The sequence below is a fragment of the Lycorma delicatula genome, chromosome 1, assembly GCF_047948215.1.
Source record: "Lycorma delicatula isolate Av1 chromosome 1, ASM4794821v1, whole genome shotgun sequence".
NCBI lineage: Eukaryota > Metazoa > Arthropoda > Insecta > Hemiptera > Fulgoridae > Lycorma > Lycorma delicatula.
Genome location: NC_134455.1, coordinates 262,874,191 through 262,889,014, shown reverse-complemented (window position 1 = coordinate 262,889,014; position 14,824 = coordinate 262,874,191). Strand labels below are relative to the sequence as shown.

The following is a 14,824-nucleotide window of genomic DNA, read 5'->3' as shown; positions in this document are numbered from 1 at the left end:
ATGAGTTCTAAGAGAAGTATTATGGTTAATTCATTCACCTTCATAATATGGAACCTTGTTCATTGAATCAATACTGAGATAATCAGGTTCTACCACAATTTAAATCTCCTAATTACTTAAAAATTAAACAAAAAAAAAACTTAAGGGGGTAAATATTGTATTTAAATACAGAGTTATTTTGGAGCACATAGGAGGTAGTCCAAAATAGCTTCCTATTAAATTGAGATAAAACATATAAATAAGTTAGTCATATAACTTGTATAAAAATTTTCGAAACATAAAAATTAAATTTCCAAATGAAGCTATACGAATAAAAAACAATAAATATGTATGAAATCAGACAAAGGATTTTAGGTCACAAAGGGTTTATACACTTACACGTATACTCACATATACAAAACACTAAGTGTGTACATGTTATATGGTAGCTTTAATGGAATAAGTTTAGATCATTATTATATTCATTAAAAATGATGTCATCCTATTAACTGGTGAAAAATAGTGACTTTCATGCAATTTTTAATTGAAGAAATGGTTAAAATAAACAAAATCTGTGTTCAGGTTTATCAACTTAGAACAACTGGTTTCATTTAAAGTGCTAGAGTAAACTACACATCTTGATCTCCCACCATGTCATGTAAAATAATAAGTAATAATTTAACATTAGAACTCATTGTAAACTGAAATGACAAACACTAGGCCTAATGCAATAATGTCATTAGTATGTAACAAATATAATGTTTTTGTATATCACGCTTGTTATATTAACTCAGATTATGGAAACAACTTAGCAATTAGTTGTTCAAGTTTTCAAAAAAAAAAATATTCTAATCTCTTTTTTAGAAGATTTGTAACAGTTAACTTTATATAGAACATCCTAAAATTTCTAAGATTCAAATTTTCCATTTTAATGAGAGTTAGAAAAACAGTGGGGAATGTAGATAATTGATTGAAACCTTTCAATCAATATTCATTGATGTCATGATAAGTTAGTGGTGAAGGTTATGTAAAATTATTAATCTTTTAATGACAAACAAACCAAATCTAAACATGGTTTTCAAAGCGCTACACATACACACAACCATACAAGTCTCTTGAGGAATCCGAGTTATGTAAAAAGTTAATATTGACAAGTAGCTTCAACTCATAGGTAGCTACATAATACCAATTTCAACATTTGATAATAGAAAATCAGCTAGCGGATCTGATATGTTAATGTTGGTTGAATTTTTTCTTGTCCTTAAAAATTAAATGTGTTTAAAAAAAAAAACAGTATGAATATTGTAATTTTTCAATCTTTTTAATAAAAGGAATTCCTACAAGAAACTAATATTCATATAGAACAATTTATATAAAAAATATTCATATTCATAAGAAAATTCACATCGCAGTATTCATATTAGGATATGAATACTATGATCTGCATCTTTTACTGGTTCCCAATAGCACAATAATTTTTTAAAAGAAAGGTCAAAACATCATACACCATTGTTTCAATTTTTGTTAATTACATTAGTCAGCAATAATTTTGCTAATAGTTCAAATTTTGAAAAAATCTTAAATATTTTTGGGTGCTTATTCTGATAATGAATTCAGAAATTATTATTATTTATTTTAAATTCTGTCTGGTGTGTAATCTGTATTTATTATTTACTATTAACATTTATGACTATTTGATGTATAATATTATGATTGTTATTATTTGTTGATTATGTTATGTATTATGTCTCTATTACATAATATTATTTGTTGTGTCATGTTATGTATTATGTTATGCTCTGTTTTTATTTCATGTTTACTGTTTTGATTATGTTGTATATTAATTGTCTATTAATTCTCGGATTTGTTGTTATTGACATGTAATGTTAATGTTTACTACTATTATTAGTACTATTATCCTGATTATTACTGCGGTTGTAATTACTATAATTAATATTTGTGTTCATTGTTTTATTATTGTCACTTTTTTTTTTTGTCTTCAGTCATTTGACTGGTTTGATGCAGCTCTCCAAGATTCCCTATCTAGTGCTAGTCGTTTCATTTCAGTATACCCTCTACATCCTACATCCCCAACAATTTGTTTTACATACTCCAAATGTGGCCTGCTTACACAATTTTTCCCTTCTACCTGTCCTTCCAATATTAAAGCGACTATTCCAGGATGCCTTAGTATGTGGCCTATAAGTCTGTCTCTTCTTTTAACTATATTTTTCCAAATGCTTCTTTCTTCATCTATTTGCCGCAATACCTCTTCATTTGTCACTTTATCCACCCATCTGATTTTTAACATTCTCCTATAGCACCACATTTCAAAAGCTTCTAATCTTTTCTTCTCATATACTCCGATCGTCCAAGTTTCACTTCCATATAAAGCGACACTCCAAACATACACTTTCAAAAATCTTTTCCTGACATTTAAATTAATTTTTTATGTAAACAAATTATATTTCTTACTGAAGGCTCGTTTAGCTTGTGCTATTCGGCATTTTATATCGCTCCTGCTTCGTCCATCTTTAGTAATTTTACTTCCCAAATAATAAAATTCTTCTACCTCCATAATCTTTTCTCCTCCTATTTTCACATTCAGCGGTCCATCTTTGTTATTTCTACTATATTTCATTACTTTTGTTTTGTTCTTGTTTATTTTCATGTGATAGTTCTTGCGTAGGACTTCATCTATGCCGTTCATTGTTTCTTCTAAATCCTTTTTACTCTCGGCTAGAATTACTATATCATCAGCAAATCTTAGCATCTTTATCTTTTCACCTTGTACTGTTACTCCAAATCTAAATTGTTCTTTAACATCATTAACTGCTAGTTCCATGTAAAGATTAAAAAGTAACGGAGATAGGGAACATCCTTGTCGGACTCCCTTTCTTATTAGGGCTTCTTTCTTATGTTCTTGTCACTTATATTATCATTATTGTATTTATCGCCATTATTATTATTGATTTGTCTTGTTGTAACTATGAACATTTTAAATCAATAAACTGTAATTATATAAACAATCTAAATTGTCAATCTCTCAATATCCTGATTGAGCCGTGAACCACGCGACAGTATGTTTGTAGAAATTTGGATGGGACTTTTTCATCTGAAAAAGTTTACCCTTGACCAAAGAACATTAAGCTAGATTTGTTGAACAATTTTGTTAAAGTAATGGAGGATTGTAATGCTGCACATTCCACTTTCTGAAAGGCTAGTTACCCATTACAAGTGAAGCTAATATAAATGAAGATATTTGCTGAACACAAATAAGAAAATTAATGAATGTTCTGCATTTGAAGAAATTATGAATGAAATTGTGGTTTCTGCATGGAGATCATTTCAAAATATTATAAACAACTTCCTGCGAAACCATAGAGTGGATTACAAAAGAGAACTTGTAACTGAGTTTCTTTAAAGCAGTAAAGAACTTAGATGAAACAAGTCTCTCAAGATCCTTATATTTGCATCTGGTCTTTCTTCCAACAATTTTGGCCCTATGAGTGACAAACATGGACAACAAGTTACCAGGAATTATCCAGCATTGAAACAGCTTCCAGGGAAAATAACAAAAAAAATGTTAGCTGACTATTTCTGGAAACTAAAGTGGGATCTATAGCAAGCAAGTTACATTAGGAAATCCAAAAGAAGTAATTTTATGCAAGTATGCATCTATATAATGTACTGTATGTTATTGCACATGTCACTTTTATTACAACAAATAATGTTAATTACTAAAAAACTATACCTACAGAAAAAAGATATTATAAATTAGTGCATAGTAATTATAACTATCAGTTACCCTGTTAAGTTACCCTGTTTAAGTTAAAAAAAATTCATTTTAATTTAACAAACAAAAAAAATAAAACTTGTTCTTCAGTTTTCAACATTGAATTTTAACTGGTTTCTGGACATAGAACAATTATTTAAAAAGATCTGTTTGACTAATGTAATAGTTTAAGTTTTGTTAATTTAAGAAATTAGAGGGGCTAGACAGCCTGAGAGGCAAAGAATTTCAAAACTCTTTTGGATTAAAAGTCTGGTTTAATAATAATAATTTCAGTTACTATTTATACCAACTATTATTTATAAATAAATAAATCAAGTTCCTAACACCATTAAATGTTAAGAGATACAGAAGATAATAATAATGCCCTGAGGTAGGTAATCCCCACGTCCGGAACAACACCTACGTTCCACGTCCAGGGCGGCAACAGCTGTACTTATGTGGAATACTTATAGCTGGCTAACAGGGCTCCGAGTAAATTCCTCGGATATATTACTCTTTTTGACCTGTTTCCATCTTCAGGTCACCAGATGGATGGGATTTTCAGCCACCTGCAGGATATGATAATGATTAGAAAGTGGACACATACCACATTTAGAGCTGGCGATGTGGCGACCAGGGTCAATGTTATTGCAGGTGTAACGGAGACCCTTCCGTTCTCCACATGCCCCTTGCAATAGCAAGCATGTAGCAATGGTGCCCATGTATGTCGGTGCATGGGAGATCTGAAAGCTTCGGTGAGTAGGAGCCTGGAGTCAGTGGAGAGATTGCGCATCCGCTCTCTGCCAGGACATATGTCGGTTCCACCTGAGTACCGGATCGGATCTCCAAGGTTAGTAGCCCTGCAGTGGTGGTGTACCCTGGCAGCTAGCCTTGCTACAGAAGGGACCAACTCAAATGAACATACTTGAACAAACAAATGTGGCAGAGGGTGCACGTAAACACCCCCGTTTAGAAACCGCCGATTCGCCACAAGCGAAGAGGAAAACAGCAAAGAATCAGATAAGATTAAAAAAGATGCTGATAAGCATCTTTTCTCATTAGAGATTTAAGAAGAGCTTTGTTTGGAAATAACGTTCCCAAACCAAGATTTTTGATCATTACGGAAGAGAATGGTAACTTCCAAAAGATTAGTCCATTCTTAATCGCTAGAGAGATTGCTAATTGTGCTGGTGGTCCTGTCAAGGAAATCCGGAAGACGTTTAATGGGTTGCACGTCGAAACTATCAACGACATTCAAAGCCAGAAAGTAAAGGCATTTGCGGTAACTGTCCAACCGCATAGTACCCTTAATACATCCAGAGGAATTGTTGTTTGCCGTAATCTTCTAAACTGTACAGAAGAAGAAATAGAACAGGAAATGTTTAGTCAGGGAGTGACACATTGTCGCAGACTCACTATGAGAAGAAGTGAGATTCTTCCTTCGGCCTCGCATGTTTTGACATTCAATAGGCCGAATCTTCCTGAAAAGGTACGAGCTGGCATCCATCGGCTTGATGTGAGGGCATTCATTCCGCAGCCGATGAGATGTTTTAGGAGTCAACGTTTTGGATACACTGCAGCTAGATGTGAAGCGCAGGAAATATGCATATGTGGAATGAAAACAAATGAGGGTGATCCATGTAAAGACCCTCCAATCTGCATTAATTGTAAAGGGCACCACAACTGTCGATCTAGGAACCGCGCAGTATACAAATTAGAAACGGCCATTCAGAAAGTTAAAACACTTCAAAAAGTCAGTTACCCTGAAGCGAAGAAAATTGTCAATTTACGAACACCTAGACCATCGACTACATATGCAGAAGCAGCTGCTGCTCCTCCCACATCTAAAATTAACGTGGAGCAGTTCCTTAATACGATGGCACCAAGTCTTGCGACAATGATAGAAAGAATCATTGATTCCAAGATTGAGTCGACTCATCAGACAGAACAAAGTAAACATGAGAAGGCTCATTCCCGGACTGACGTCGTTGACATAAGACCAGCGCAGCCTAAAAAACCGGCAAAACCTGTGATTATAACGCCATCAATTGACGTAATGAATAAAAATCTTGATTTATCTGGCAAAGACCAAATGATCTCTCCGTCGTCGAGTAAGAAGGCTAAGGAAACCGTGATAAAAGTACATCTCGATTCCCCCCCCCCCCACCGAGGGGAGAAGAACCCACCTCGTAGCGTGTCCGGTCGCTACACCACCCCCTCCGTTCCTAGCCAGCAGTGGCTTTAACGGAGGATTTCTTCTCGCCCTCAAACTGATGCACACCACAGTTTACAGTTTAGGCCCCGCAGAGATGCCACCGATGCAGATGGCCCAAAGGACATCTACATCGGTAAAGTTCACCCCGAGATAGATTTACAAGTTTATGCCTTCAGAATGAAGACAACGGACACCTGCAGCTACCACGTCGCCCTCAAGAACTAAGCTAAGAAACCTAACCGCGGAAAGAAGACCCCGCGCCTAGATCCTACTATAAAGAGCCACTTTCTGAATGTCTCAGATCCGCACTAACAACCTCATCAATAAACTTCCCACTAAAGTTTATACATCGAAATTTAGACCTAGTTCCCTTAAGAACCCCGCTTAATACTCAATGAGTTAATACTAATGAGTTAAATCTGACTCCGTTCCGGTCTGCCCGGGAGAGAAGAATAAACGCCTACTCCCGTACAGCGCCATCGCGGAGTCCCGCGTGACATTCACCATGGAAAAATCTGTCTACCGAAATGGAGGTGCAAGTCATTATTGAGAAAGCACCAGACACAGACGATATTAAAACTGTACCTATAGAGCCTCCAAAAGCTTAGAGAGCAGCTACAGTGAGATCATCTGTATCAGCCGGCCCTAGCACAGCCTTAGAGATTGAATCCAGCTTATCAGCCGCCGAAAGTGCATCGCTTGCTAATTTAGATTCCATAGCAACGATGCTAACAGCACTAACGAAGCTTTCATCACCTGATGTAAGCCGGCGAACGTCATTGGCATCAGAAAGAAAAGAAGATGCCATGTCTGAGGCCTCAGATACACTCTCATCAGAAGTTGAGGCCGTTCGCAGAATGGAAAAACGGTGCAAGAAAGGATGGCTGAAAGGAAAGCCTAGGCGGTAAACTTTGGATTCGAAAGTTGTATTAGAATTTGAAATTGTGAACTTTTTTTAAATTTTTTTTTGAAGTTGGACGGGGCTAATGACCAAAGTAGTTGAAATTTCAGGACTGGATTTCGCGGCCACCTGCAGGTACGAAATATTTAACGATTATGGACATGGATTGATACCACCTTTAGAGCTGGCGATGTGGCGGCCACGGTCGAAGTTATTTGCAGGTGTAATGGAGGCCTTTCATTTCGCTGTCCACATGCCCCCCGCGATGGCAAGTATGTAGTTAAGGTGCCCATGTTTTTCGAGGCATGGGAGCCCTGAAAACCTCGGTGTGTAAGGGCCTGGAGTCAATGCAGAGACTGCGCATCCGCTCTCTGCCAAGACATATGTCGGTTCCACTGGAGTACCGGAGCGGACCTCCAGGGTTGGTAACCCTGGAGTGGGGTTGTACCCCGGCGGCTAGCCTTACTACAGAAGGGATCAAACGTTCATGCAAGTTGAAAAATCAAACGTGGCAGAGGGTTCACGAAAATACCCTCGTTTAGAAGCGGCCGTTTCGCCCGAGGCGAAACGGAGAAAGAGTGCAGAATCTCGAAGAATAGAAGTTGAGGCTAGGAAAAGCTTGCAAAAAGCTTTTTTCAAGAGCAACTTTCCGAAGCCAAAATATTTAGTAATCACAAAGGAAGACGGTAATATCTCGAAGGTGAGTCCCTTCCTCATTGCTCGGGAAATAAATAAATGTGCTGGAGGCCCGTTAAGGAAATTATAAAAACTTTCACTGGACCTCATGTGGAGACTATAAATGATATTCAGTCTCAGAAGATCCTAGGGCTGAAAAAAACTGGAGAATTGGCTGTACGAGTCGATCCCCATGGCACTCTCAACACCTCAAGGGGTGTTGTGGTCTGTCGGGATCTTTTAAACTGTTCGGAGCAAGAAATTGTTGAAGAACTATCATCACAAGGAGTAATAGAGTGTCGCCGATTAAACATGAGAAGGAATGGCGAGGTCCTACCTTCAGCCTCTCATGTACTCACATTTAACCGGCCTACTTTGCCGGAGAAGGTAAGAGCGGGAATACATCGATTGGATGTGTGGGCATTTGTCCCGCAGCCAATGAGATGCTTCAAGTGTCAACGCTTTGGCCACATCGCTGTTAGATGTGAGAGACCGCAAATATGCGTGTGCGCCGATGAGGTGCATGATGGAGAGCCGTGTAAGGAGCCTCCTACATGCATCAATTGCAAGGGACAGCATTCATATAGATCCAGGAATTGTCCTGTCTACAAAGACGAGGTAGCTGTGCAGGAAGTTAAAACCCTGCAGAAAGTCAGCTACCTCGAAGCTAAACAGATAGTAAACGCCCGCAAACATAGAGCAACAACAACTTATGCTCAGGCTGCGGCTGCTGTTCCTGTTCGTGCTCCAGTTGCTGTCGATGAAAGTCAGCAAATCAGCAAACTTGCGCCCATTTTGGCTAACATGATTGAAAGAATTATTGAAAATAAAATGAAGCCTTTCAATAGTAAAGAACCTGTTAAGCCAAATATATTAGTACAGCCTCCTGAAGATACATCTCCGAAACAGAAAGTTGCTCCTGTTCAGAAGAAAACGGACGCTAAACCAGAAGTCCAAGTCCGTCTTAGAGAGATTCTAGATGATCAGAAGAAAGTGATTGCTTCGCAGTCCGTTATGGAGGCTTCCAAGTCTCCTGCAACTGAGGTGGCCTCTAAACCACAGAGGCCACAAAAACCACACAGGGGGGGGCAAGTATCCCCCCTCCCAGAGGCGGTGACTGGCCCGATCCCTGTGTCGGGGGCCGGTCAGGTTTCCGCCTCTAAATTGATCCATGTCGTCGTCGGCGGCTTCGGTGATCTCCGATTCGGAGACCGGAAGCTATACGAGCGACGACGTTCTCCGCGAACACGATGCTGTTCGCAAAATGGAGAAAAAAAGAAAAAAGGGTGGCCGAAAGGTAAACCTAGGCCATAATTTAATTTAAAATTAGCGAGTCGATTGTACAATGGAACATCAATGGATGTTTCTCAAGCATCCATGAGCTCCAACGCTTGGTACATGATGTAGACCCGATTTGTATATGTCTGCAAGAAACACATTTCTGCCGAAATGAAAACGTTAAATTAAGAAGATATGATGTATTTCGGCGAGATCAACCGCCAAATATGAGTTAGAGGTGGAGTAGCCATATTAACATCAACTAGAGCTACCGCCGAAGCGGTTGATCTAAATACAAACCTACAAGCGGTCACCATTAGAATGAAGCGTCCGCTTTAAATCACTGTCTGCAGCATATACTTGCCGAATTTTGATTGGAAGGAGGATGACATAGAGCGATTAATTTCTGAGCTTCCCCCACCTGTTTTACTGATGGGTGACTTTAACGTTCATAATTCTGTTTGGGTATCGAATCGAGTGGATCCCCGAGGAAGAGAATTGGAAAGGTTCCAGATGATTTCCGAACTTATTCTTTTAAACGACGGGTCAGGAACCTTTTTCAATGCCAGAGATGGATCGACGTCCTGTATAGATCTTGCTCTCATAAGCGGATCGAAAGCACCGAGGTACACCTTCCATGTTTTAGACGATTTGCATAGAAGCGATCATTTCCCAGTGCAAATTGTAACTGATGTTACAAGAAAAATATACCCATCTCTAAAAGATGGTTATTTGACAAGGCAGATTGGACGAGCTTCACGGCTAAGACGATACTCCCCGAAACAACTGGAGACGTCAACAACTATCGGGGACGACGTCGACGCTATAACAAATGCGATACTTGACTCGGCATCGAGATATATTCCCAAAACATCTGGGAAACTTACAAAGAAACCCGTTCCATGGTGGAACGATGAAATTAGTGAAGCTATTAAAAGAAAGAAAAGAGCGTATAACGCCTTTAAGAAACGTTCTACCACAGATAATCCTATTGCCTTTAAAAAATACAGGGCGTATGCAAACCGCCTCTTGATAGACTCAATAAAACGATCCTGGCAGCAATACGTGTCATCCATCGACAGAACTACTACTGCGTCAGACGTTTGGAGGAAAGTGAAGGCGATTTGTGGGCGTAAGAACTTTGCTCCCATTACTAGCCTTTAAAACGGAAGAATTCGTGAAAGCGTTGGAGAAAGCAGGCAACACAGCTGCTGGTCCGGATGAAATCCATTATAATATGATCAGGCAGCTGAATACCACTGCAAAACTTAGATTATTAGAACTGTATAATCAAATATGGCGAGATGGAATGTACCCGCAGAAGTGGAAAAAAGCACATGTTGTTCCAGTACCGAAGAAACAAGTCTGTTGAAACAAGAAAGAAACTTATAACATTTAATGTTGAAAAAGGAATTACCTCCAGCAGATGACAGACGTGACAACAGATCATCCTCAAGGGTTTTTAACATAATTTTAAAATCATTCTGTTGCTTTGTCAGTTCAGCCTGTGAAAACACACTAAGGATAAAAATAATACATAAGCAATCTTAATATTGTAACAATTTTATAATCATGGACAGTAAAACAACAGTGTAATACCTAAAAATTATCTATAAATTATAATAGTTCATTTAAATGTAATGGCTTTATAATATTGTAAAATATTAATTTATAATATTGTAAAACTTAATACCTTAATATAATTTTTCTAATGAGCTGATTTTCAACAGAAAAAGGTTAAAAATAAATATAATTCATGAATCTGTTAGAAAAATATAATAAATTATGTAAGCACATTAAGTCAGTTAGTAATCTAATTTTTAGATTTATGTATCATAAATAAGATATCTTTGACTAATTAGTTTCAAGAATATGAAGAGCCATTTATAAGAATAAGCTGTTTTTTTTTTTAGTATTGCAAAATAAGCTGTCTTAATTCAATAGAAAATAATTTATATAAAAAAATTAATCATTAGCAGTGATGATTTTTATTTGAAATTAAGTACTTCTTTTTTTCTTTTTGCAGATTATTACCAATGCATTTTTCAGAATTCCATTTACCATCTTTTATCTCCTCCTCTATGAATCATGAGACCTTGCCGTTGGTGAGGGGGCTTGAGTGCTCAGGGATACAGAGTAGCTGGACCGAAGGTGCAACCATATCGTAGAGGTATCTGTTGAGAGCCAGACTAAGGAATGATTCCTGAAAGAGGGCAGCAGTTCTTTCAGTAGTTGTTAGGGGTGTGAGTCACAATGACTTAAACGGCCATGTCAACATCACTCAGTCCTCTGAGTACTGCGCAGCTGAAAGCAATGGAAAACTACAGCTGCTTTTTTTTTCCAAGAAAATGTGGCTCTCTGCATTTTCATATAACAATGATGGAGGCGCCTTCCTTGGTAAAATATTCCGGAGGTAAACTAGTCCCCCGTTCGGATCTCCGGGTGGGGACTTCTAAGGAAGGGGTCACCAGAAAATTAAAAAATAACATTCTACGAGTTGGAGCGTGGAATGTTAGAAGATTAAAATAGGTTGGTAGGCTAGAAAACTTAAAAAGGGAAATGGATAGGATAAATGTGGATACAGTAGGAATTAGTGAGGTTCGGTGGGAAGAGGAAGGCGACTTTTGGTCAGATGATTTTAGAGTAATTAACTCAGCTTCAAATAATGGGCAGGCAGGAGTAGGTTTTATAATGAACAAGAAAATAGGGAAGAGAGTAGAGTATTTCAAAACGCATAGCGATAGAGTCATTGTAATAAGAATAAAATCAAAACCTAAACCGACAACGATTGTTAACGTCTATATGCCTACAAGCGCCCATGATAATGATGAGCTAGAGTGTGTATACGAAGAGATTGATGAAGCAATTAAACACGTAAAAGGAGATGAAAATTTAATAATAGTTGGAGATTGGAATGCAAGCATTGTAAAAGGCAAGGAAGGAAATATAGTGGGGGAATACGGGCTAGGCAAAAGGAATGAAAGAGGGGACCAACTTATAGAGTTTTGCACGAAGTATAATTTAGTAATTGCCATCACTCAATTTAAAAATCATAATAGAAGAATATACACTTGGAAAAAGCCAGGCAATACTGCAAGGTATCAGATAGATTATATCATGGTTAAGCAAAGATTTAGAAATCAACTCGACTGCAAAACTTACCCTGGAGCAGACATTGATAGCGACCATAATTTGGTGATAATGAAATGTAGATTGGGGTTTAAAAACTTGAAGAAAAGGTGTCAGATGAATCGGTGGAATTGAGAGAAGCTTGAGGAAGAGGTGGTAAAGAAGATTTTTGAGGAGGACATCGCAAGAGGTCTGAGTAAAAAAGATAAGGTAGAAAATGTAGAAGAAGAATGGGAGAATGTTAAAAAGGAAATTCTTAAATCAGCAGAAGCAAACTTAGGCGGAATAAAGAGAACTGGTAGAAAATCTTGGGTTTCAGACAATATATTGCAGCTGATGGATGAACGTAGAAAATATAAGAATGCTATTGATGAAGAAAGTAAAAGGAACTATCGGCAATTAAGAAATGCTATAAACAGGAAGTGCAAACTGGCGAAAGAAGAGTGGATTAAAGAAATGTGTTCAGAAGTAGAAAGAGAAATGAACATTGGTAAAATAAACGGAGCATACAGGAAAGTTAAGGAAAATTTTGGGGTACATAAATTATAATTTAATAATGTGTTAAACAAAGATGGTACACCAATATATAATACGAAAGGTAAAGTCGATAGATGGGTGGAATATATTGAAGAGTTATACGGAGGAAATGAATTAGAAAATGGTGTTATAGAGGAAGAAGAAGAAGTTGAGGAGGATGAAATGGGAGAAACCATACTGAGATATGAATTTAAGAGAGCATTAGAAGATTTAAATGCCAGAAAGGCTCCTGGAATAGACGGAATACCTGTAGAATTACTGCGCAGTGCAGGTGAGGAAGCGATTGATAGATTATACAAACTGGTGTGCAATATTTATGAAAAAGGGGATTTCCCGTCAGACTTCAAAAAAAGTGTTATAGTCATGATACCAAAGAAAGCAGGGGCAGATAAATGTGAAGAATACAGAACAATTAGTTTAACTAGTCATGGATAAAAATCTTAACTAGAATTCTATACAGAAGAATTGAGAAGAGAGTGGAAGAAGTGTCAGGAGAAGACCAATTTGGTTTCAGGAAAAGTATAGGGACAAGGGAAGCAATTGTAGGCCTCAGATTAATAGTAGAAGGAAGATTAAAGAAAAACAAACTAACATACTTGGCGTTTATAGACCTAGAAAAGGCATTCGATAACGTAGACTGGAATAAAATGTTCAGCATTTTAAAAAAATTAGGGTTCAAATACAGAGATAGAAGAACAATTGCTAACATGTACAGGAACCAAACAGCAACAGTAATAATTGAAGAACATAAGAAAGAAGCCGTAATAAGAAAGGGAGTCCGACAAGGATGTTCCCTATCTCTGTTACTTTTTAATCTTTACATGGAACTAGCAGTTAATGATGTTAAAGAACAATTTAGATTCGGAGTAACAGTACAAGGTGAAAAGATAAAGATACTACGATTTGCTGATGACATAGTAATTCTAGCCAAGAGTAAAAAGGGTTTAGAAGAAACAATGAACGGCATAGATGAAGTCCTACGCAAGAACTATCGCATGAAAACAAGAGAACAAGAACAAAACAAAAGTAATGAAATGTAGTAGAAATAACAAAGATGGACCACTGAATGTGAAAATAGGAGGAGAAAAGATTATGGAGGTAGAAGAATTTTGTTATTTGGGAAGTAGAATTACTAAAGATGGACGAAGCAGGAGCAATATAAAATGCCGAATAGCACAAGCTAAACGAGCCTTCAGTAAGAAATATAATTTGTTTACATCAAAAATTAATTTAAATGTCAGGAAAAGATTTTTGAAAGTGAATGTTTGGAGTGTTGCTTTATATGGAAGTGAAACTTGGACAATCGGAGTATCTGAGAAGAAAAGATTAGAAACTTTTGAAATGTGGTGCTATAGGAGAATGTTAAAAATCAGATGGGTATATAAAGTGACAAATGAAGAGGTATTGCGGCAAATAGATGAAGAAAGAAGCATTTGGAAAAATATAGTTAAAAGAAGAGACAGACTTATAGGCCACATACTAAGGCATCCTGGAATAGTCGCTTTAAAATTGGAAGGACAGGTAGAAGGGAAAAATTGTGTAGGCAGGCCACGTTTGGAATATGTAAAACAAATTGTTAGGGATGTAGGATGTAGATGGTATATTGAAATGAAACGACTAGCACTAGATAGGGAATCTTGGAGAGCTGCATCAAACCAGTCAAATGACAGAAGACAAAAAAAAAAAAGTCTTTTATCTCCAATTTCTGTCACATCCTCTTTTGACAGCCTTTAACATTTTAGGTTCTGGCTGCCATTGTCTCAGTTTTGGCATCTAAGCATTTAGTTTTAGGCCTTTCTAGAATTCTTTTTCTTTCTGGAAGTATCCTCTCTGTCATTTTTTTCAATAAGCATTCTGCTTCCATCCTATTTTTTTTAAACCTCCGGGACCGCGTTAGGTATTGCTTCAGAGGATGAGATAAATGATTTGTAGCATGTGAAAAAGCCATCCCTGACCGGTATTCATACCTGGAACCTCCAGATGAAAGGCCGAGCTACTCGCACCATAGAGACCGACACTTCCATCCTATTCCTTTCCTTTCTTTTTCCTGTTTAGCCTCCGGTAACTACCGTTTTAAATAATACTTCAGAGGATGAATGAGGATGATATGTATGAGTGTGAATGAAGTGTAGTCTTGTACATTCTCAGTTCGACCATACCTGAGATGTGTGGTTAATTGAAACCCAACCATCAAAAAACACCGGTATCCACGATCTAGTATTCAAGTCCGTGTAAAAATAGTTGGCTTTACTAGGACTTGAACGCTGGAACTCTCGACTTCCAAATCAGCTGATTTGGGAAGATGCGTTCACTATTAGACCAACCCGGTGGGTAA

The 14,824-nt window shown here is 37.4% G+C and overlaps 1 protein-coding gene across 1 annotated transcript in view; it reads right to left on the bottom strand.

Moving 5' to 3' along the window:
• The window catches only part of Dhc93AB (Dynein heavy chain at 93AB), a 493,152-nt gene that overhangs the window by 72,436 nt on the left and 405,892 nt on the right, over positions 1 to 14,824 (bottom strand). The window contains exon 64 of the mRNA XM_075354875.1: positions 10,241 to 10,328. Within this exon, the coding sequence (XP_075210990.1) occupies positions 10,241 to 10,328 (88 nt within the window). The remainder of the gene's footprint in view (positions 1 to 10,240; positions 10,329 to 14,824) is intronic.